The sequence below is a fragment of the Bos javanicus genome, chromosome 27 (genome assembly GCF_032452875.1).
Source record: "Bos javanicus breed banteng chromosome 27, ARS-OSU_banteng_1.0, whole genome shotgun sequence".
Taxonomy (NCBI): Eukaryota; Metazoa; Chordata; class Mammalia; order Artiodactyla; family Bovidae; genus Bos; species Bos javanicus.
The window spans coordinates 28,391,794-28,415,531 of record NC_083894.1 but is presented as its reverse complement, the minus strand read 5'-3'; the positions used below and the strand labels follow the sequence as shown (position 1 = coordinate 28,415,531).

General features: G+C 41.3%; 1 protein-coding gene across 9 annotated transcripts in view; it reads right to left on the bottom strand.

Annotated features, from left to right (window-relative positions):
- Positions 1–16,894, bottom strand: part of NRG1 (neuregulin 1) — a 233,866-nt gene extending 216,972 nt beyond the window's left edge. For all 9 annotated transcript variants that reach the window (XM_061404427.1, XM_061404426.1, XM_061404429.1 and 6 more), the window contains exon 1: positions 16,708–16,894. In XM_061404427.1, the coding sequence (XP_061260411.1) occupies positions 16,708–16,807 (100 nt within the window). In that variant the 5' untranslated portion in view covers positions 16,808–16,894. The remainder of the gene's footprint in view (positions 1–16,707) is intronic.
- Positions 16,895–23,738: the final 6,844 nt, after the last annotated feature.

Sequence of the window (23,738 nt, the reverse complement as noted above, 5' to 3'; positions counted from 1 at the left end):
TGTTTCCCAAGATAAATTAACCACATTACTAGCTCACCCGTCAAAAATTACAGAAGACAATTTCCTACATACAATAGATTGACTTGCCTAGACCTTACATGACTATTATTTATCGAATACCTTAAGATTTCTGTAAAGGTATTCACTATAAAATGTACTGGGAAAGCATTACACAGGATACGGCAGGACAGTCTTATAGAGACCACTGACAGACACAATGCAGATTTTGAATCCTCTGATAGCTTTATTTTACATCTAACATGTTTACACCTTCAGTCTAGGGTCATACCACCCTGAATGTTCCAGATCGCATCTAAAATGTTTACATTTCATCTAAAAAAGTCATAATTTTGAGATAAGACAATAAAGCCCAGGTATTTTAAATGATCGTGTCTGTCTGTCTGTGTGTCTCTGTTCCGCCCACCTGAGCAGCATCCCTTCCACCCATCACATCGGGATTCCTTCACCACATCTACTGCTTTCCTCTTTCTCTCAAAAGATGACTGATTATTGGACAGTTTTACAGGTTCACACACACACACACACACACACACACACACACACACACATGCGGAAGCCAGGCTTTCACTCTTCAGCGCTCCCAGCCAGTATTGCTTCCCTGGGAGAGTCTTTCAATCTGTGACTGGCTGGGAATCAGCACTGTCTGCCCTCCCAGCTCCTTGGATGGGCTCCAAATGAACTCTTCAGTCTCTTCTATCCACTAATTAAGGCCCTCATTAAAAGGGCCAGTTGAATATGAATCAGCCAAACTTTGTAAGTTCCTTCCACTCTCAAAGGATCTGCGCTGTCCTGCAGGCAAAGCCCCTCCCTGTCCAACCTGTGGAGAGAGGGTTATTCTTCTGGGAAGCCCCAGTTTAATGATGGTTCTTGGTAACCTTGAGGACACCGTAGGAGGCGCAGATGAAAACCACCCCGTGCTGAGGCTTGGGACCCTCCTCTCTTTTAGGATTTTAGCAAAATCCTCCATGTAAAGGTCTGGACAAAAGAATAATCCTTTAAGGGAGGAAAAGACAACAACTGCATCTGTCTTTCCTCCTGTTTCCCTCGTTCTCCTCCACAAAAAGCTAAATAAATAAACATAAATAAATCTCCTAAAGCAAATTGAACTACCACTCTGGAAATTTAATAATGGACTAGGAGGCCTTTGACCCCCTGGGTCTCTGGGTCAAAGATAATTCAGGTTGTTAGTGGTAAAATGTCACAGTGATCAGTGACTGGTCAGGGGCTCACAGATGCAAGGGAGTCACTGGTGGCCTCCGAGCAGCTGTCAAGGCACAAGTGTTCATGGCTCTTTTTGCCTGAACATCTTTTCTACAGAATACTCAGCCCACAGAGGTCATTCTTGTTGCTAGAGACTGTTGCATCAAGGTATCAGTGCTAACAAGGTTTTGGAGCACTGAGACAGCTCACACACACCATCTGTGAATTCACACCCGCTCCCCTCCGCCCCCCCATACACACACTACTCCCATCTTTCAGGTTATGACATTAGGACGACTTCCTTTACTAGTCATCTTGTCAGTTAATATTTATTGAACCCACATGGGCACCAGATACTATAACAAGGGACAATTAGATACAAAAATTTAGCAGATTTAAATTTACTGCACCCCTCAAAATGATTAAAATCATATCAGTGATGTACCCCTAAACAGCTATCTGATGATAGAAATATTCTCTCTCTTACTTGGAAGCATAATAACACCTACAGTACTATAAACATTGAATTCATATACGGTGTCCATCTTAGATTTGAAAATGTAGCATTACAGTAATTCAAATGGCTACCATGAAATCTGGACACCTGGGTTCTAGTACTGGGACAGACATTCTTGCTGGATTTTGTGGTTTCCTCACTTTAAAAGAAGTGATTCAAGGACATGACCTCTAAGATAACCTTTTCAGTTCTGATTCTCCCCCAGAGCTGCTGTGGTTGTATTTAAGAGCTTACTTTTTAGGCAATATTAACATTGTTTAAGATTCTTTTCACTACTTACCAGGAACGACTGTTATTTATTTACATAACAAACTCCTAACATGACAAACACAATGTTCCAGGCAATGGTCTAAGTATTTATAAATATTAATTCCTTGACCGGCATCAGCTTAGTTTCTTAACTGCCTTTACGTTCTTAAGAGAAAATGTAACCAAAACAATTTAGGGTCGAATAAATTTTGAATTCCTATTTATTAGTCTGAATAATTCAGTACTGATTATTACTCACTGAGAACTTGAAGATAAAATGTGCAAATTTAAAGTAGGAAAACCACACATGGTCAATTTAGGAAGAAATCCATGAATTGCTAGTACTGCTGAATTTCCACTCAGACTTTCTTATTAACTATTAACTAATAGAAACATAATAATTAAACTGATCCTCATAAACTCCCACAACACATTGTTTTAAGTAAATTAGAGATATTTCCTTCTTAATTCGATCACTGAATAAATTCTTAAGACCAACAACTATGTCCCCATCACTACGCTGGCCCCTGGTGATAGGAACAAGCACAAGGCAGACATGACCTTGAGAGGTTCACAGTCGGGAGACATGAACTGCTAAAATGTGCATGTATGATTGCTCAATTAAAAATTCCTCTGGGTGAGGACACTGGTTTGTTCTCTAAGAATCAAAAGTATATAAGTGACCAAATCAAATGCTCGAAGTAAAACTGAGACTGTTTTGACCTCTATCCTGCAAACCAAAAACGAAAACCAAAGAAGGATAAATTTAAAATAAATCAAATAATCAAAGTCAATAAAATAGATAAAAAATAGCCCAAGTATGCTTTTTGCTTTATAGAAACTAAGGGGATAGAAGATAGAAAGTTACCTATTTTTGTACATATGCTTGTACATATGTCCTTACAATGTAATGACTCCATTCTTATACCAAATCCTGAATATTCATAGGATGAGTAATCACAGAAGTAATCCTATAAAACGTAAACTTATCTGACTGGTTAAAAGGTAATTGTAGTCCATTTTAAATACAATTATTTATTAATGCCTTTTGGAAGTAATTGAAAATAAAGCTTGTTTCCATAGAAAGCATATACCCACATATTAAGTCAATGTGCGAATTTAGAACTTAGACCTTTGAATATGTATATCAATATGTAATAAAATTTCCCATTTCTTATTTCCTCAAGTGACCAGAAATATAGTGACTTTGTCCATGAAACCATGTTTTTACTTAAATAAGAGGCTTTTAGTTACGAATGGACCATGAAAAATGATAACTGAAAGGATATCTATTATTTCCTTAATTTGTCAAGGGAGCTTTAAACAAAGAACCACTGTATTCATAACAAAAAATTAGATTCTTATTAAGTTCTGAGTAGGGAGTCTATTCTTATATTTTATAGGGAGTTGACATATTGACTCTAGCAAAACACTGAATCTTCCAGAGGGTGACTTCTCTCTGAGCAAATGTGAGAATTGTAAGACCACTGGGGGATGGATACACTGTTCTCCTGATACACTTATAACTTATCCTGCTCAAGAGCAACAACATTATTCAAAAGCCATGCCATCTAGCCGCCTTAGAGTTTCACAGCAACAAATCCCAAATGGGCATTTGCATTAAGGTCAGCATTAACTTTACAAAGTCACATGTCTAAAATGACAAAAAAGACCATTCAGCCTCTGGCTGCCTCTCTCAGGGAATCCTCTGATGTCTGATGGTATAGGTGCCCTGAAGTTTTCCCAAACATGCCTGTCCAGATGCAAATCCCTGTAAGACAGTTGTTACTACCCTTCTGGCTCCAGGGAGTTTTGGTCCCAGATTGATGGGCTCAGGGCAAGGTGGCTGCATCCTGCCTTTTCATCACGATTTCAAGAGGTGAGATGAAGTAAGCCTACCGTCAGTGGAGGGGTGCAAGGAAAAACTGAAACCTGTCTTTATCTTAGAGTGTGGCTATGGTCACCAAATTCAGATACCAGGCTATCACTGACCTTTTTATGTTTTGTGAATATTTTCTCTATTGCGAGTGGCATCTTGTAAGTGGTGACATTTTTTGCCCTGCACAGTCTAACTCAGATGCTCTCTTGGTGAAGGGCGTGTCTTGTACATTCGATCTGAGAGGGGAGAGAGTCTGTGGCTCTCAGAGACTATACTCTCTACAGGGTCCCTTAGTTTCTGCTAATTACCAGTGGAAGATAACGGCCTTGTCTTACCTACCTTCCTGTTATATGTATAACTCTTTCCCCAAATGGATAATGCACGAGCTGTTCTCTCTCCCGTGCCCCAGTGGAGCCCCGTCTCTTTATTTTGGGGCCACTCTGTGTAGCATGCAGGGTCTTGGTTCCCCAATCAGATATCGAACCTGTGCCCCTATAGTAGTGAAAACGTGGTGTCTTAACCACTGGACTTCAAGTGAAGTCCCAAGCCAGTCCTTTTCAATAGGGCATGAATAATGAACACAATATTTAAAACTCTGATGCTGCTTTCCAAATACCAAAATATATAAAATAATTCTTTCTATCCATATTTCTCCTTCCTGTCAGGTTAAGGGCAATGGAGAACACACCATACAATCAACATGTGAAAACAAAACCCAAAAAACAACCATTAGGACCCAAATCTCTCATTCTTATTCAACTTAATATATGGAAAACTATGTATTTCATTTTCTATTCAACTCAGTATTCAAATAATTGGTTTTCTCTTGACAAACCCACCAGCTCATTTCCATAATTCCTGTACATGTATAACTCTTTCCCAAAATGGATAATGCATGAATCATTCTCTCTTCTGCTCCCCAGGGAAAATTTCAAGCATACAGCAAGGTGACCTCACTAAAGAAATTATAACCAGTGTCTATTTTCTGTATTCAAACTAACCCTTCTGGGGGCAAAGTACCAGTCTTCAGTATATTTCTCAGATAGGTAAAAATAATTTTCAATACTACTGCTATTATAACTGTTTATAAAAATCTGCCATTTCACAAGCTTCAAGGCAGGCTCCCCTTCTTTATTTACTGAAAAACCATTTAAAGTGGAAAATGTAGAAAATTCCATAATTTCAAACAATGAAACATCATGTGCTTAATACAGATATTGTCACTCTGTTGGCAGAGAAAAGAGAACATACCAAAATATAAAAGCAGGCTTTATATACATATACACATATATACATGTATATACATACACACACAAAACAATGTTAACTTAATACACAAATGGAAAATTTTTTCAGACTATAAATTACATAGTGCAACACAATATGCTCCAATTAAAATCAATTCATCATTACAATTATCTATCCTTGTAACGCAGGAAACAAAATAGTCAACAAATATATACAAATGATTCTCACTCCTTAATTTTATAAATATTTGTATGCAAAGCACTCTGCTAGGCACTACGTGTAAAACAAAATTATCGTTGACCATCAAGGCATGGGAGATTAGCAAAGCAGAAGTTATAACTAAGGAACTAACTGGCATATATTTTCAAAGAAGTATATTATTAAAAACACAAGTACACTAAACTGTTATTGCCCCATCTGTTAAAACATCACTCCTAGTATTCCTCTGTTCTCCAAAAATACGAGTTTATCCATAGACCAAAATTCAAGGGAAGTTCAAGGTCAAGAATATCTGGCTGCTCTTTTTAGGAATGTGTTATATACATGGCATCCAACTCTCAGCAAGAGTCCAAAGCCATAGAAGGTATGCCTAATAAATATTTGACATGTATTATCAACAACACAGTGGTTATTTACAAAGAACCTCTGGGTACAGGACCCTGTAAAAAAAATGTACAGTATTTATAGTTATTTTTGGAGGACTTAAAGTTCAGACAATATTGATACAGATGCATGAAGTAAGAAGATACATTGGAAAAGTGCTTAGGTTTTGTTAATAATTAAACAAACAAACAAACAAAAGCGATCATTTAGTTCTTACTCTGTACCCAGCACAATACTCAGCACTATTCCTAGAATAACCACATGAATTATGTCATATTTCCCACAGCGTACACACACAGAAAGTGAGGCTTACGTGCCTGCCACTGTCAGAGTTCACACCACGCAGTCCGAGGACAGAACCAGAGCTTTGCCTTTTAACCACTCCTCTGGCGGACTAAAACCAGCACTTCTCAACCCTGGAGCCACACAGCCATCATTAAGACAGGGCCACCACGCAAGTGCCCCAGAAACCTCTACTCTGGGATGCTCAAGGTCAAATTTTCAGGCTGGTATATTCTGAATCACACTATTCAAACATGATAATTCAATTCTCACTTGGACTATTGGTCAGGGAAGAACAGAGCCAATTTTTTCCCCTCAGTGGTCACATTCATTCAGAAATGGGGTTTTTATTTTTAAGGCGAACAGGCCAGAAAATGTGGGGAAAAGGCAAAATATTGCTCAGTTCTAAAGTGCTGCCAAATGTCAAGATATTGCCTGTCAGAAGTTGGCTGGATCAAAGGTGTCAGGAGTGGGACCACACCCAGGAGGGCTTAAATCCAGGTATGGGCTTCCTTGGTGGCTCAGTCAGTAAAGAATCCACCTGCAGTGTGGGAGACCTGGGTTTGATCCCCAGGTTGGGAAGATCCCCTGGAGAAGGGAATGGCAACCCACTCCAGTATTCTTTCCTGGAGAATCCCCAAGGACAGAGGAGCCTGGCGGGCTGTAGTCCATGGGGTTGCAAAGAGTCAGACATGACTGAGCAACTAAGCATAGCACAACACACATGGGCTTTTTTTGCAGGGGTAACGGTTCATCCCATCCCCTGTGGAATATATAGATGTGGATTCCAAATGTCATCCTTCACTGTGTACTTCCTTTACTCCAGTGGGTTTGGAGAGAAGAAAAGACAACCATCAAAATGAGGAATTAAAGCATTCATTTGGGTTATGCTGAACTGCATGAGTACATGTTTTAGACTCAGCTCAGCCCCAACCGAGGTTACAAATGGATAGAATGTTGGCCTCCGTCCAAAGAAGTCTTCCTACCGTATACTCACATATTACATGAATACAGAACACAAATACAAAACAACCCTTTCAGTTAAATGTTCGTAACCATTAATACAGTATAAACTCGTAACTAAAAAGTCAAGTTTCCAAGTTTGGAGAAGAAAGGGAAAGGAAATTCCACACACACACAAAAATGTTTTCCATATACCAGTTCATGTTAAACATCCCAAATGACCTTTTTGGTCAACCCAACGCAAGTGTTCACATTGCAGACATGACACCACAGTGTGCTGTGTGTCCCAGGAGAAATCTGCAGCCTACTTCATGTCAACATCTACTAGAGCAAGTCTCGGATCCTCTTCTGCCCCGCCTCACTTGTCTCTCAATACAACAGAAAGTCCACTGAACACCATGAGGAAAAGGGAGAAGAAACACATCCAGGGAAAACCAGAAACTTTTGTAACTCCCGATAAACTTAAGGACAGAAAGAGCATTCAATTCACAAAATCCACATTTCTAAATAGCAATGCATGCATTTATCTCTAAAAAAGAAAACTCTCTTATCATGGGCATTAGTTTATTTTTAAATACCTATTGACTATCTCCACTTTTTTTCTGCTTTGATTTTTGGATTTATTTCCTACCAGTTCATATGTAAATATGATTTCCTATTATTATACACCAGTGGAAAATTTCAAATAGATGATGTACTAAACAGTTAATTGGTATGGAGATGGTTGGGTGGCATCACCGGCTCAATGGACATGAGTTTGAGTAAGCTCCAGGAGTTGGTGATGGACAGGGAAGCCTGGTATGCTGCAGTCCATGGGGTCGCAAAGTCAGACCCAACTGGGTGACTGAACTGAGCTGGAAACAGTTAATTAAGATAAAAAATTCTCTTTAGGGCTTCAATAGAGAATTTTTTTTAATGCATAGTTAATATCCAAACCATGCCTTATCTAGGATTGAAATACATTTTTGAAAAAGTTACAAAATATACAGGAATTTTCACTTTAAATTCTGGAGTCCTTAAATATAAAACTGTCAGTATTCAGAATATTTTGGTAAATGCATAAGACTTATTTGCTCTGAAAAAAAAATTTCCAAGTTAGAATTCAGACATTTCCTTTTAACAACTGGTTTTACATTTAGTGTGGAATAGTTAAGGAGACTGACATATCCTTTAAAAATGGAGTTTGTCTTTACAATTGTGAGCTTATATGTAACAAACAGATGAGTTACAATTGCAAACAGATACATATATACTTTAAAAATCTGGTTTTGTCTAATATTATCCTTCTTTACAAAGTAATAGGGGCCATTCATAATGAACACATTTTCACTTGACAGTAAAATTCTATTAAAACTACTGGAAAAACTGAATTGCTGTACTACAGGGAAACTGAGTCAAGTTTTTAAAAATATTATTCCATAAAATAAGGCCACGATTGCTCACTAGTCACCAATACTTCTCACTCACATCTCTGTAGAAATATGGTGGGTAAGATAAAGCAAAACAATAGTTTGCTAAAAGGTTCAAAAAAATCTAAGTGATATGTTATGGTAGAAATGTATTACTTTTCTCTCCAAGGGAACGTGCTCTTTGTCCTGGCACCCTACGTTTATGGTGAATTCATTTTACATGGATATCACATGACCTGGTCTATTTATTGAAGAAAATGCCACTGGTTTAATGACTTCCTAGCCCAGATTTCTTCTATACCATATATTACTTTAACCTCACTTAACTAACAAAACTTCTATGAATTTTTTTCAAAGTTGGCATTCTTCTATTTTCAAAAACACTATGTAAGGCATAAAGTCAAGCTACTAAAGACAGTCCAAATACAAAACTATAAGACACTGACAATATCCAGTCGTGCATCATTTACAGAATTGACAAGTTCCGATGGTTCAGCCTAATACAGCATTTCCCCGACTCTCTCACATCACTGAAACTAAAACTCAACAGCTGCCCAGAGGACCCAGCTGCCTGCGACTGAAGCTATAAAACAGAAGGCCTGGAACACCAACGCAGAGCAAAGGCTACTTTCCATCAGTGATACCTTACCTGGACCACAACAATGTGAACAACATTGTCCTTTAAAAAGAGAAGGGAGTAACAGACTTGGAGGAACTCACGCTGAAGGTGATCAGCGCAGGGTGGAATAAACCATGAGCAAACACCAGTGCCTCTGTGACAGTGTTATAACATTAGCCCATATCCAAAAGAATTAGTCATTCCAACCCGTTTTCAAAAATATGTAGTTTAATCAAAGTAAGGTTCATAAACATTTAGCTAGGGGTTGCGGATACGGTCTGAAGACATGACAATGGACATATCCCTAAAGATCCTTTGTTTAATTTTGATGTGTTCATGTGTAAGTTTCCAATGCTATAGTGAAACTTTTCAATATGACTAAATATCTTTGTAGATACTGCCTGAACTTATGCCAAAGAAACTGCTCTAAAAGGCAACCAAAAGATGCTTATAAGATGCTAGTTCTTTGGGGGAAGTTTCTGGCTGACATATACACACTGCTACATATACAACCAGAGAAGGCAATGGCAAGCCACTCCAGTACTCTTGCCTAGAAAATCCCATGGATGGAGGAGCCTGGTGGGCTACAGTCCATGGGGTTGCTACAAGTCGGTCACGCCTGAGCGACTTCGCTTTCACTTTTCACTTTCATGCATTGGAGAAGGAAATGGCAACCCACTCCAGTGTTCTTGCCTGGAGAATCCCAGGGACGGCGGAGTCTGGTGGGCTGCCGTCTATGGGGTCGCACAGAGTCGGACACGACTGAAGCGACTTAGCAGCAGCAGCAGCACATATAAAACAGATAAGGAATAAGGACTTACTGTATTGCACAAGGAACTCTACTCAATACTCTGTAATGATCTATAAGGCAAAAGAATCTTAAAAAACAGTTGATACATACATACATATATATATATATATATATATATATGCGTATAACTCAATCACTTTGCTGTACACCTGAAACTAACACAACATTATAAATCAACTATATCCCCATAAAATCAAAAGAAAATAAAAGTAAATCTCAGAGATGCGCCCTTGCAAATTGACAACTGCAGAGTCATCATCAGAATAATGTCTTGGAATGTTCTGATTCAGAGTTCTTAGCAAATTTGGTCTATTTTGGTCTAACTGGGAAACAAACTCCAGTTGAGGTAGTAACTCTGAGGAAATCCAGATCCCCTTCTTCCCCAAAGATTGCCCAGAATACCGAAGTCATTTAAGGAAAGAAAAAAGGAGTCATTCTTTGGGGAATCGCAGTGCAATGCTCTTGGAGCACCCTCTGGAGGCCAGAAAAAGGCGACACTGGTGAACCAGAAAGACAAGAATTCTGACCACATCTGACCTTCCAAAGGCAGAGCTCCACAGACCTACTGGAGCTGGACTCAAAAACGTACTTACTCAGTCTTAATAAGGTGACCTAAGAAACATGCATACTTAATTCATAGTTTACAAATGCAAAATAAATCCAAGGTATATGTAACACATTCTCAAATAATTGTTCATTCAGTTAAAAAAAAAAAAAGAAGGCATTGATGTGTATTTTCAGCCTGCCTCCTAAATTCCTTAAGGAATGAACTGCAGAGACATCTTTTCATATTTAGAAGAGAGGGCTGTGAAAATGTGGTATTTTCATTTACGAAATGTAAGAAGTAAGGTTGCTGCTGTTGTTCAGTTGCTCAGTTGTGTCTAACTCTGCAAGCCCATGGACTAAAGCACACCACACCTCCCTGTCCTTCACCATCTCCCAGAGCTTGCTCAAACTCATGTCCACTGAATGCCATCCAACCATCTCATCCTCTGTCATCCCCTTCTCCTCCTGTCTTCAATCTTTCCCAGCATCAGGGTCTTTTCTAATGAGTCATCTCTTCACATTAGGTGGCCAAAGTACTGGAGCTTCAGCTTCAGCTTCAGAATTGATTTTCTTTAGGACTGACTTAAGTCAATCCTAAAGGAAGTAAGGTAACAAGGTTATAGAGGGTATTACTAATTGTCAACTTTTCAAAGTAGCCAGCTTTATGTTTATCAAAATTGAGAATAAATGAAGGATGAAACTTTTTTTTTAGTTCTAACACCTCACTTTTTCTAAAGCAACAAACACTGACATCTATTGGCATTCTGGTAGCTTGCTTTTAAAAAATCTCTTACAACCCACATAGGACACATGTGTAAACATGTAGGATTAGGATGAACCCACCAAAGCACATGTTCCTTTAAGGAAATTCATTTTATGTACCTGATAGTATACTTACTATTTCCCTCTCATGAAGAGAAAGAGATTTTAAGCCAGTACTGTATATCAGTTTCTATATTTTCTGTTTGTCAAGAGGAGAATTCAAGGGTTAACCAAAATACTAGAAGTCCACTTCTCTGTTTCTTTAAAAAAAATTTAAATCACTCATCCACAATATTGACGTTTGCTCTATTTTCTCCTGTCATATAAAAACAGGATAACTCTTGATACTGTTAGTGTCAAATTTCACCTGTGACTTTGAGAATGCTAATAAAACATGGATGTGCTAAGATTCACACTCCTAGAACTTTTAAGCATTACCTATGGCACTCAAGTACCCATGCCTGGAGAATCCCATCGACAGAGGAGCCTGGTGGGATACAGTCCATGGGGTCACAGAGATTGAGCACAGACATGCAGCCTATAGCCATTCTAGAGAGGAGTAGGGGGATAAAATAATGAAATATATAGATTTTTTAATATTAATTATTTTCTTTATATTTAGAAATACCTGCACTGGATTCTATGAACCTTGCTGGCAATATACGGTTACACTTGATTAAAAGATAACCAAGAGCATGTTGATACACAGTTTCCTTTTCAATTGGTACTAGTCTCCAAAGAGAAGACTACACACACATTCTATATAAGCATCGACTCTTCAGTGTGATCAGAAAAGGACTCATGTTTCAAACCTTCTCGAGCTTGAAACCTCAACCTTTTTCAGCCAGAGATAAAATGATGTTGCACCTCACTCTACTTTCAATATTTAGACTCCATTCAGGACTGTTTTCATAATACATATATGCAGTGATGGTATTTGACATACTTATCCACTTTTCTCTCTATTTACAGGTAGTAGATATTAATATTTATACTCACTCTCATCTAAGGCCAGCTGTGGATTATTTTTTACCATAAAAGGTGAATTTGGAAAATTTTAATCCAATATCTTGGCAAAGGCATAGATGCTCTGGATACTGATGGGGCACTTACTACCGCTGTTATCTCGTTTAAGCCTCAGAACAACTTTACGATAACGTGATTATGATCCCAATTTTACAAATAAGGAAACGGCCATGGAGAGATTAAGTCAGTTGACCATGACTATACAAGTAAAGAGCAGCAGATCTAGGATTTAAACCCAGGCAATCCGGCTGTAGTGCTAAGGACTAGGGATCCTGTAATAGTGAGGCAATTTCATACTAAAGGACAGGAGCATGTGTTACATTGCCTGGAACATGGTAGGGTAGTGAATGAATAGCAGCTCCCTTATTAAGAAGTATAAAAGTGTCCATCCCAGTGCCTGGCATGTAATAACATGTTCACTGCTTTCACATTGGTTCAATATTTTCTAATTACATACATATTTTGTGTTTCTTTTCTCCCCATTTTTCCATCAGTATCCTCTTCTCATTTTGCAGATAGCAGAACAGTATCTCAAGTTTCTCCTACTCTTTCTGCTTTAAAACCATTCTCCAAAATAAACCCAACTTCATTCTAAAATGAACATTTAATGCATTTCGTAATTACATAATCTAAGCGGTTACAAGCCAGCAGGCTGAAAACAGATCACGGGGCATTCTTTCTGTTCTGAGAACACATGCTGCCCTAATCGTGACGGCGCACTTTATACCCAAGAATGTTGACAAGCACTTTAGCCTGGGGAGACACCGAGTTAACAAAACAGGTGGGTGATGTCACCGGGGGAGCACCTGGCCAGCTTCTACTCATTTGGTATATTAAGGGTCTTGATGTATCCACCACTTGTACTTACAAATGACCCCTGATGCCAGAGATGAAGGGAGACCTAGTAGTTCTAGAACTAAGCTAGGCTTGATAATGAGTTGGTTCCAGGTCATTTAAGAGGAAAAAAGAATACTTTGCGTGTTTTAAAGAAACAAAAACATCAGCAAGCAGAGGTTCATAAAAGAAGCTTAGAGCCAGACACCAAATTTGGGGAGGAGGGTGAAGCTCTGGGTTTGCAATTCAGGCTTCGAGAGACAAAGTCTGTTGAGCTGAATCAAGATGAAGAGCCTGGACATGGAAAGTCCGTGCAAGAGACGAAGGAAGTTACAGGGCTCTTGGTACATGGATTTGAGTTACAAAGCCCAGGATAATGCTGAGGGTTTTGTTTTGTTTTTTTTTTTTTAGCAAAGAAGAAGAATCAATGACCCCAAGGGCTTGGGACCTATTAGAGCCATTACTGCAGCAGAGATAATGCTGCTGAACATCTGCAGCCCCAATAGTATGCAATTCAATATTCAGTTAATTGTAGAAAAATGTGATGCTATGAAACATAGCTACGTATGTATCACGTATCAGTCACACATGTCGCATGAAAGTTAAAGAAACCTTTTCCCCCCCGAAACGATCCCTCCAACAGATGTGTTTATGCCTCTGCATATAATACGGCACACAGCAGGGCTGAGTGGCTGAGTTCTCTGAATCTTATCTCTCCCTTGACTGTCATGAAGTAATATTATAACATCCAAAGGGAGGCCTGGCCGCTGCATGGGCTTCATAGAGGACAGAAAGTTTCAGCGGCTGTTTAAAGAAAGAGATGAAACTTGGGATTGAAGGACACTGATGGGGGAGCTATTTAAGAGATGGGTGTCCTCGTAAGTCCTAATTTGAGCTGGTACTACAAGTGGCAATGTTATAATCATGGCCTCTAGAGGTCATTTCCTTTGAGAATGCCTGAGGACTAAAGAGTGCAAAAAACCTTGACAAAGAGGTGTGTTTTTCCTCTCGCAAACCACTGTGGCTCTCAGTTATTTATTCTCCTAAGATAAGGGAAAGTATGCTGACAGCATTACAAGGGAAAGGACAAGAAGCAACAAACAGTGATTTCCAAGCAGTACTACTTAATGCCATGTGCTGTTACCTAAAGCAGGTTTTCAGTTGATGGCTCTTTTTGAGTCCAATGAAGAATAAATATTCTTATCTGGTTTTTAGGGTTTAACAAGCACAAGGGGCCTTGGAGGAGGGGTAAAAAGTTACTCCCCAAAGAAGACAACCCACCCGATGGAAAAGAGACAAACACACCAAAAGCTAATCTAGAGCCAAGTTCACCCCAGATTCTCTGGGAAGATGGTAAAGAAAACATCACTTAACTATCCCTCCCCCTCATTCTTCCCCACCCCCACCGCCCCGGAGCGGGCAACCATAAGTTTCTTCTCTAAGTCTGTGAGTCTCTTTCTGTTTTGTAAGTAAGTTCATTTGTTTGGGATGGACAAGTGCAGACTGCTATGTTTAAAATGGATAACCAACAAGGACCTGTGCTACTGTACAGCACAGGGAACTCTGCTCAGTTACTTGGCAGACTGGACGGGAGGGGAGTTCAGGGGAGAATGGATACATGTGTATGTATGGCTGAGTCCCTTCGCTGTTCGCCTGGAACCATGACAACATTGCTAATCGGCTATACCCCGATACAAAATAAAAAGTTGAAAAAATAAAGAGAAAATGTCACTTAAAGATGCCAATCTATCTGGTTTAAAGGGGATTACAGCGATGGAACTGCATAGCACAGTGAGAGTCACCAAGGAAGCTCTGCGACCCCGTGTCAGGAGACAACATTAGATGGTCCTCACACAGCTGCCGACCTAGTAGAGGAGGTCTGCAGGGCCCAGAAATGCCTGCTGGCTCTTAAAGTATCTCCCACCTCCAGGGCTGCTTATCTGAAATGCCTATGTTAAGTAAGGCACTGCTGCCCTGAAGCCTTGACAAAGTGCAGACTGAAAGAGATGCTACTTCAAACCACCATCCCCTCCTTAATTCATCAGACCACCTCCAGAGGACCCTAGAAACTTCTGAAGGCGGAGTCTTCCCAGGCAGGACAGGGCAACACTTAAAGAGCCCCGCAAAAAAACTCTTAACAACTTTACCCTCGTGGTTAGGTCTAAGAGCTCTTTCACTCACTAGGCTGACCTATGAACGGGCAGTAGAGAATGTCACTTAGGGAGGTTGCTAATCCAGCTCCCCCATTTCAGCCCTGCTTGAATAAACCGCGATGGGGTATCTCCAAAATTGGGGGAGATAAGGAAAATTTCAATTACATCCTCCTAAGGACTAGTGCAAGGTAAGGAAGGTGAAGCGGATCAGCAGTATCTTATCACAGAAACAGGCGCAGGAACGGTCGGTCAGTGGCCAAACAATTACTCTCTGTTCAATTTGTTTTGCTCAAAACCTGCTTAAGGTCTCTGCCAATAAGCCCGGCTCTGAAATGCTCTCAGTGATGCCAACAAGAGGACTAGGCAAATCTTGTTTTCTTCCTGCAAGGAACAGGCAAATACCTCTGTTATCTTTCTCAGTCATGGTACTACCAAGTGCTATTGAATTAATTCCTCACAAGCGCTTTATAAACTGTGCTGGGGGATGTTCTAAGTGACTTACTGGTATTTGGATCAATTAAGAATTGGGAATCGCAGAGGCAGAAAAAAGCCCTGATATTCTTCTCCCTCCCCGCCCCCCCCCCCGCCTTTTTTTAGCATCTTCACTGAATCACTCATAATCAAGTATCTATATGGAGTGCCTCCTAGGTCCAAGGTAATGTCTACAGCATCAGACCTTCTCAGTGAAACAGACGGTGAAACTGTCACTCACGTCCGTGTTCTGATGACCCAACAGTAGACTTTTCTCTAGAAAGTCTCAACTGCGCTTCCTTTTCTATTACACCCAGCGAGCAACTGGGTTCAAAAGTTCAGGTGAACTTTTGCCTTATGGGCATCTCTTGGGAACATAAATTAACCGTATTGATCAAAGAGGTCACGAGAAATAGAACTGCAAAGCCGAAAGTTTGAGAACCGTTTTGGAGTGGACCTGAGTCCTGGCACTGGGCTGGGTTTGATCTGCTTCGCTGACCTCTAGGAATCTCTCTCCGCTGATCCGAACACCAGTACCGCCCGGCTGACGCAGGGTGAACGTCCGTGCACACCCGGACCCTGCAGTCCCTCCCCGGAGCCCAAAACACCGCTGCGCGAGCGCTCGCGTGGCCTCTCTCTAGAGCACCCCTTCTTCCGAGCCAGGCGCTTGGAAGGGGGGACACCCGTTCCCGCTTTTCTCGCTAGAGGGCAGGCGGGCCCCGTGCAAAGCGCAGCTGGCGCAGAACCAGCGCGCACCCGGCCTCCGCTCCGGCACGCCAGGTCCGGCTCCCGCTGAGGCTCTGCTCTGCGGCGCTGGGCAAAGGCCGTGCCAGGGAGCGCGGCCGGTCCGGATCCTCCCGGGGCGCGGGCCCGGCTGCCGCCCTCACCCGGCGCGCGGGGCGCGGACGCCCGGGTGGGGCTCGGCGCCCAGGTAAGGGGCGGCTCCAGGGAGGAGCGAGCATCGCCCGGCCCTGCGGACGCCCGGGAGCAGAGCCAGGAGCCGGGTGCACAGGGCGCGCGGGCAGGCGAGGGAGAGGCGACGGCATCCGAGAAGGAGGAGGAGGGAAAAAAGGAGGAGCAGGCTCGCGGAGCCCCGGCCGCGCGGCGCACTCACCTGGGCTCGGGCCGCCCGCCGCGGGCACGGGCTTCTTCCCGGAGCCTCGGTCCTTCTTGCCGCCCTTCCCCTTGCCTTTGCCTTCTCTGCGCTCCGACATCTCGCCCGAGAAGTGCACGCTCTGCGCGGACGGCTCCCGGCGAAGGCGACGCGCGACAAGTTTGGGTCCGAGGGCTGGGATCGGCTTCGGGAAAAGTTTGTCCCCGGAGTGCAGGCGGGCCAGCGACCGGGCCGAGGCGCGCGCGGCGCTGGGGGGGAGCGTCTCCTGTCGCCGGCGGGGAGCGCGGGGACGCAACGTGCGGTCCGGGCCACCTGGGACTGGCGGGCGCTCCGTCCCGCGGTCGCGCGCGCTCGCGGGGTGGCTCCTGCTGGCGCGCCGCTGGGGAGTCCTCGGTTCCCGCCGCGGTCCGCTCCTGTCGCTGCCTCGGTCCGGCGCGCTCGCAGCCCGAGGAGGGAGAGGCGATTACCGTCCGGCCCGCGCTCGCATCGCCTGGGCAGCCGCCGCCGCTCCGCTCCTGCCCTGCGCGCGAGCCCAGAGTTCCGACAAGTTGGGGGGGGAAACTCCTCGCCGGCTCTTTTTCAATTGCCCCACCGCCACCCACCCGCAGGTTGGACGCTGGCGCCTCCTTCTCGCCCTCCCCTGGCCTCGCCCCCTCCCTCGTCCCCACCACACCCCCACCCTGAGGCGCGGACACGCCACCGGGAGGAGCCTGGGCTCGGCGCTCCCGGGCGCAGCCCCTTTCCCTCCCCGAGCCCGGCCGGGCGGGGGGCGGCGCGCGGGGCGGCTGCCGGGCACCCCCGACAGAGGTCGCTGGAAGCTGCGCGCAGCCGCCGCGGCGGCGCCCGCGGGAACCGGGGCGCGCGGCCCCGGGAGATCCTGAGACCCGGGAAGGGACGCGGGGGCTCCCGTTCCTCGCGCCCCTTCCCCGCCAGGCAGCGCCCCGGAGGGCTGGTCCCTGCCCTGCAAAGCAGAGAAAATTAACTGGAGTCAAAAGTTTGCCGCTCTGACACCTGCCCGCCAAATCAAGGCTTGGAACCCGTGGGAAGGGAAGGAACGGTTGCTGTTTTTCCCCTTGGACTTTGGCTTTCGGTCCTTTCTGACTTTCGTGAAAAACCCTACGCGCACGCAGGGCAAAGAGAAACTCCTGGGTGGAAAGGGGACTGAGTGAGGCAGTTGTGGATAGAGGAAGGGCTCAGGGAACCGTAAGGATGATTAGAGGGCTCCAAGGTCGTTCAACTGCTCCTCGGATGTGTCTGTGCCCCGCTTTCCTGTATTTAGCAACGTGCCTGCCAGAATTCTCATCTTCAGCTTTTCCTAAAAGAATAACCTGTTCTCTGCAACGGGTAGGATGGGGGGCCCTCCCAAAGTGTCTCTCACTGTAACTTACTTAAGTTGTAAGTCAACTGATAAAACCCTGGTTGAAAAGCAGTCCGCGATAAAATTACCGAGATAGCTGGAGTCCCTCCGTTCTGCTGTGAAAGAGTACAGGGAGGTGGAGTGGTGAGACAGACCGGAGATCCTTCTAGTTTTTTGGGATTCAAAGTTCCCTCAGAACTGCGGGTGAAACCTGCTTCGCTTCCCTTGTCCTCCCTCTGGTGGAGAATTCTAAAGAGCAGTGAAATCCAGAAAACGTTAGCACCCTGCCGCGAAGGACAACAGGGAAAGGTCAGGGTGATCCGCAGGGCGGAATGATCCAGAATCAAGTAAAGAAAACGTTCTGTTCTAGTTAAGATGACAGCTGTGGCTAAGTTAGAACGGTCATGTGCAGGCTCCCATGGTGTTGTCTGTAAAAGGTGAGTACCAACCATCCCTATGTGAAATTTACTTCCTCCTCTTTAAAAGGGATTTGCTCCTGATTTTCCATCCTCTGGGATGAATGCTAAATGAACCATTACCTACATACAACCTTCTTAGTGTATTTTTTTAAATGTCACCCTTCAAATAAAGATGAAATCTGGGTGCCTTCTTGCTATGTAAGGCACGGAGGACATTTATTTAAAACCTGTCCTAAATTAAGAATGATTTTTTTTCACCTTTAATTTGCATTGTTTTAAACACCAATTCTACTGGGTGAATTAAGTTAATAAAAGATATTTTAGCAGTAGTGCCATCATTATTTATTGTGAAAAATGTTATGTCCAAATAGCTTCTGATAACGTTCCAACAAACACCACATATAAATTATACTGAGCCATAAAAACAGCAAAGTCTGGGAGATTATGAATATTGAATAGCACTATAATACTCCACAGAGTCTAATGTAAACTGAGAGTGAATGATGGCTGAAATAACTCTGCTTTCCCAGGTGGGGCCACTACTTAACAAACAGGAAACAGCAAAGCTCAGAAAAGGGGAATCCTTTCAAAAAGGAAACTTTTCCTCCAGGATTGGAGACCCTGTAAGTGCTTAGTATTTGATTGCTACAGATTAGCAGATGTAGCATTATTTTAGAATTGAAGGATATAAAGCAGAAATGTATTTTGGAATTAAAAAATGAAGTTTCAGATCTTTCCAGATAAAATAGGAAGCTGTTAGAAAACCCAATGAGATGATTCTTAAATTATTCACCTCTGTGGTCAGGAAGTAGCAGATGAATTTTTTGTTGTTTTACATTTTTATCAAACTTTGGAAATGATCAGAACAGGATGGAGAAAGGAGGGAAATTTTTTTCCTTTCTTGAAAATCAAAATATGAACCTCCCTTTAGAAATAATGACTTTTCTTCACAGTATAAGTTTGTTAACTTACTATGTATTGTTCAGCTCTTAGAGGATATATTATACGGGGTATATCAGTTCTCAGGTAATATATTGTTAGCCTGTCAACATATGTCAACTCCTGAAAAACAGAGTGGAGATTTATAAATAAGCAACTTGAGAAATAAAGACAAAATGGAGATGTTATAGTAAGTGACAGCTTAAAATAAATGCTATCATAAGCTTTAACACTTTTCTTTGGCTATGTTTTAGCTGTTAGAAGCACTCTTAGAATCTATGAAACTGGTCAAATATACCTTTTCTCTCATTCATTCCCATTTGGAAAACACTTCAAGAAAATTTTGCAAAGAAAAAAGAAAGAAGAATGAAAAGTACATTAACGTGACCATATTTTACATTTTTGCAAAGTATTGTACATATTGACAGTATGGGAATCTCATTTAAAATTCTGCAGACATTTTGAACTTTAAAAACTAACTAACAAGATAATTTATTATTTTTTAAACTTTGCAACAAAATAGTTATTCATAAAGATGCATGGATACAAAAGAAAATCTCCCTTACCACACACATTTTAGTGTTGTTTGAATGTTACCTTTTTAGGATTTTTCTTAGGATTTTAAACTCAAAATTTTGTTATCAGACTGACTCTTCACAGCAGATAGAACATGATGAGTTAATAATTTTGTTAAATGTTTCCAAGTGTAATAGTAAAGGCACATGACTTATTCACTAATTCACATTTACTGAACTAAATGCTAGATAGTTGACAGAAAAAAAAATTGACCCATTTTCATAAAGCCAAAACGATATAAGAAAAGCATAAAAACAAATTAATTATTACAATACAGATGAAAAGCAGACCCAGATAAGTTTTCTAAGACCTGAAGCTCTTAAGATTTGAGAGGTTTTTTTAAAAATTAAAAATACAAATTTAGATCCAACACTATTAAAGGAAATCCAAGGCCCTGAAACTTCCTTAGTTTCATGTGAATGGCAAATTCACTACTAGTGATTCCAAGTATATTCCACTATCTGCACAATTATAGTGATGATCAACAATTATATACTAATTCAGAGATTAGATACTACTTTCACATACTATCACTACAGAAAAGATATTAACAAGCAATCAAAGGGAAACACACAAAACTGAAACAAGCAAAGACTATTGTGTAAGGAGGATGAAATAAAAGTAGCCTTAAGAATTCACTGATTAGCAATTGTCCTCTATGTTTAGTTAGACTCTTAGAATAAACACCCAAGCTGAGTTTGTTAAACAAAAGGCTTCTGACCAACAAGATACCCTTGCAAAACTGGCGATGGTGTCCTCCAGTACATCTGGAAAATATTCAACAGAGTTATGAACCAGTCATGTTTGGTCTGCTGTGAAGAGTCGGTCTGCTGTAAAGTCAGTTTGCTAACAAATTATGAGTTTAGAATCCTAAGAAAAATACTAAATAGGTTAAAAAAAAAGGTTACATTTCAACAACACTAAAATGAAATCTGCATTTACGCTTTTCTGCTGTGTATGATTTGTAAACATCCCACACCAATGATTGTTATTATTATTATTTATCATTATTATTAATGATAGGATTACTCTCATGATTATAGGGATACATCATAGAATAAAAAATGGATTATACATCTGAATACTAGAGTCTAATTTCTTTTTGTGGACACTTCGAAAAACAGGGCTAAAGTCATAAATCTGATCTGTAATAAGTTGGAGATGTAAAACTTAATAGTCTTTGAAACATTTTAATTTCTTTTAAGAATACAATCTCACATAATTTTTTGATTTATCTTTCTGAACTCCACACTAATTACTTATTTTTATATTCTTCATCTCCTTTCAATATATACTTAATATCTGTGATACAAATACCTCAAATATATATACACATATATTGCACATGTTGTTGTCATTGTTTAGTCACTAAGTTGTGTCTGACTCTTTTGTGACCCCGTTGACTGCAGCCTACCAGGCTCCTCTGTCCATGTAATTTCTCAGGCAAAAATACTGGAATGGGTTGCCATTTCCTTCTCCAGGGGATCTTCCCCACCCAGGGATCGAACCCATGCCTCCTGCATCGGCAGGCAGATTCTTTACCACTGAGCCACCTGGGAAACCCATATATGCACATATATGCATGTAGACATACATGTGTGTAGACATGTGCATTTGTGTATAAACACCTATGTTTGTGGCATATAGTTATTATTTCATCTATTAGAAGGGAGAAACACTATTTGATTGTGAATCTATAAAAGGTGGAAATTATATATATCACTTTATCTACTAAAAGGTGGAAATTATATATATCACTTTATCTACTTTTTTTTTTCGTATCACTTATCCATGAGAATTCCCAGCACCATACATTGCTCCTAGTAAGGACTAACTGGTTTGCATAGAATGAATTTAAATAGAATAAGGTGAACATAAAAAGCCTGGTTCTCATATTAGCATTTCAATCAGTCAATTACCAATCACCTACCCTGACAATCATCTTTGACACCTCCTTTCCGAAGCCAACCCCTTCCCAAGTCCTGTCAACGTAACTTGTCTCCTTTTATTTTCTTCACTAAGAACCACCCAAGTCCAAGCCTTCATCCTATCTTTGCTTTGATCATCTTAAAGCTTTCCACTCGAACTTGTGCTCCCTCCAATTATTTTGCTACAGACAGCAGTCCATGTCTTTTTGAAATGCAAATCTAACCCAGTCATCCTTTGCTTCCCAGAACCACAGGCAGTGTCCTTGAAGGGCTAGGCACTAAGTCCAGCCTGAACTAACTATGCTTCATCTCTCACTCTCTGTGCCCCATGCATGAAGACTTCTTGGAAACATGCCTCTGATGCTTGTTGTTCTTTTCGGCCTCAGTGCCTTTGCACTTGCTGTTTCCTCTGCTTGAATTTTCCCACATCTCCCATTTTGGGTCTAATTCCACTTTCTCTCAGGCTCCACCTAAATTTCAATTGTTTAGAAGAGCTTTCCATTCCTTTGAAACCAATTTTAATCTCCCACTCCATTCTTATGTCTCCTCCATAACATTTCTTCTAGCTTGTAATTAATTCTGTGTGGTTATTTTTAATTTTTTAAAAATTAATTATTAATGCTGTGCTGCACAGCATGTGGGATCTTAGTTCCCCAACCAGAGATTGAACCCATGCCCCCTGCATTGACAGCACAGAATTTTAACCACTGGACCACCAGGGAAGTCCCATTAGTGTGTGTTTTTTATTTTTACAAGGATCTTTTTGTGACTTTTTGTACAGTGTTTTTGTGATTTTTTTTTTTTTTTACAATGACCTGTTCCCACTGGACATTACTTTTTTTGAGGGCAAAGACTATTTTATATTCTATGGTATATCTCTAGCACTGTGCTTATTTCATCATAGACAATTACATATATTTTGTTAATTGGTGAATAAGTGAGGATAAACAGAATTGCTTTCATTTATAGTATATAACTATATATATATGTATATGTGTGTTTGCTTATGTTTGTGTGTTAGTCACTCAGTCGTGTCTGACTCTTTGCAACCCCATGGACTGTAGCCCACCAGGCTCTTCTGTCCATGGGATTTTCCTGGCAAGAATACTGGAGTGAGTTGCCATTTCCTTCTCCAGGGGATCTTCCCGACCCAGGGATTGAACCTAGGTCTCCAGCATTGCAGGTGGAAGTTTTACCATCTGAGCTACTAGGGAATCCCATGCTTATGTTTATTTGGTCAGATTTTTAAATAATGATGCTTGTACCAGGTATGACATTTTGGGATAATTTCTATTGAATAAGCCTCCCCAGGAAGAAATGTGCAGAATAAAACCCCTGACTAATTGATCAGATTTTGATAACTTCTCAAAACTTTAAGAGGTGAGGTGATAATTTCTGTGAAATGTTAAAATCCCACAAAAATACTTACCTTTTCTACTAAATTGCCTCTGCAAACTTCACCTGTAGATTACATTTATTGGCTCCATTTCCTCCCTTGCATTTGTATGATGTGACAGAGAGACCAGGTTTTAGCAAGGCTGTTCTAACAAAATGATAATGAAAACCTTTCAACACATTATTGTTAACAGAGAGTTAAAAAGCCCTTTCTAGCCTTGGCATCATATAATCCCATAGGATTATTTTTCACTTTACAGACTAGTGGTAAGTCCATATACAGCTACTTTAGTAAGTTGCTCCAAGTAACCACCTTGCAATTATCTTTGTGTTTAAATTTAACTCCCCTGATATTTTCCTCACTCCCCACTAGGTATGTCCATATAACAATGGATCTGTCCGTACATGCATGGAGTT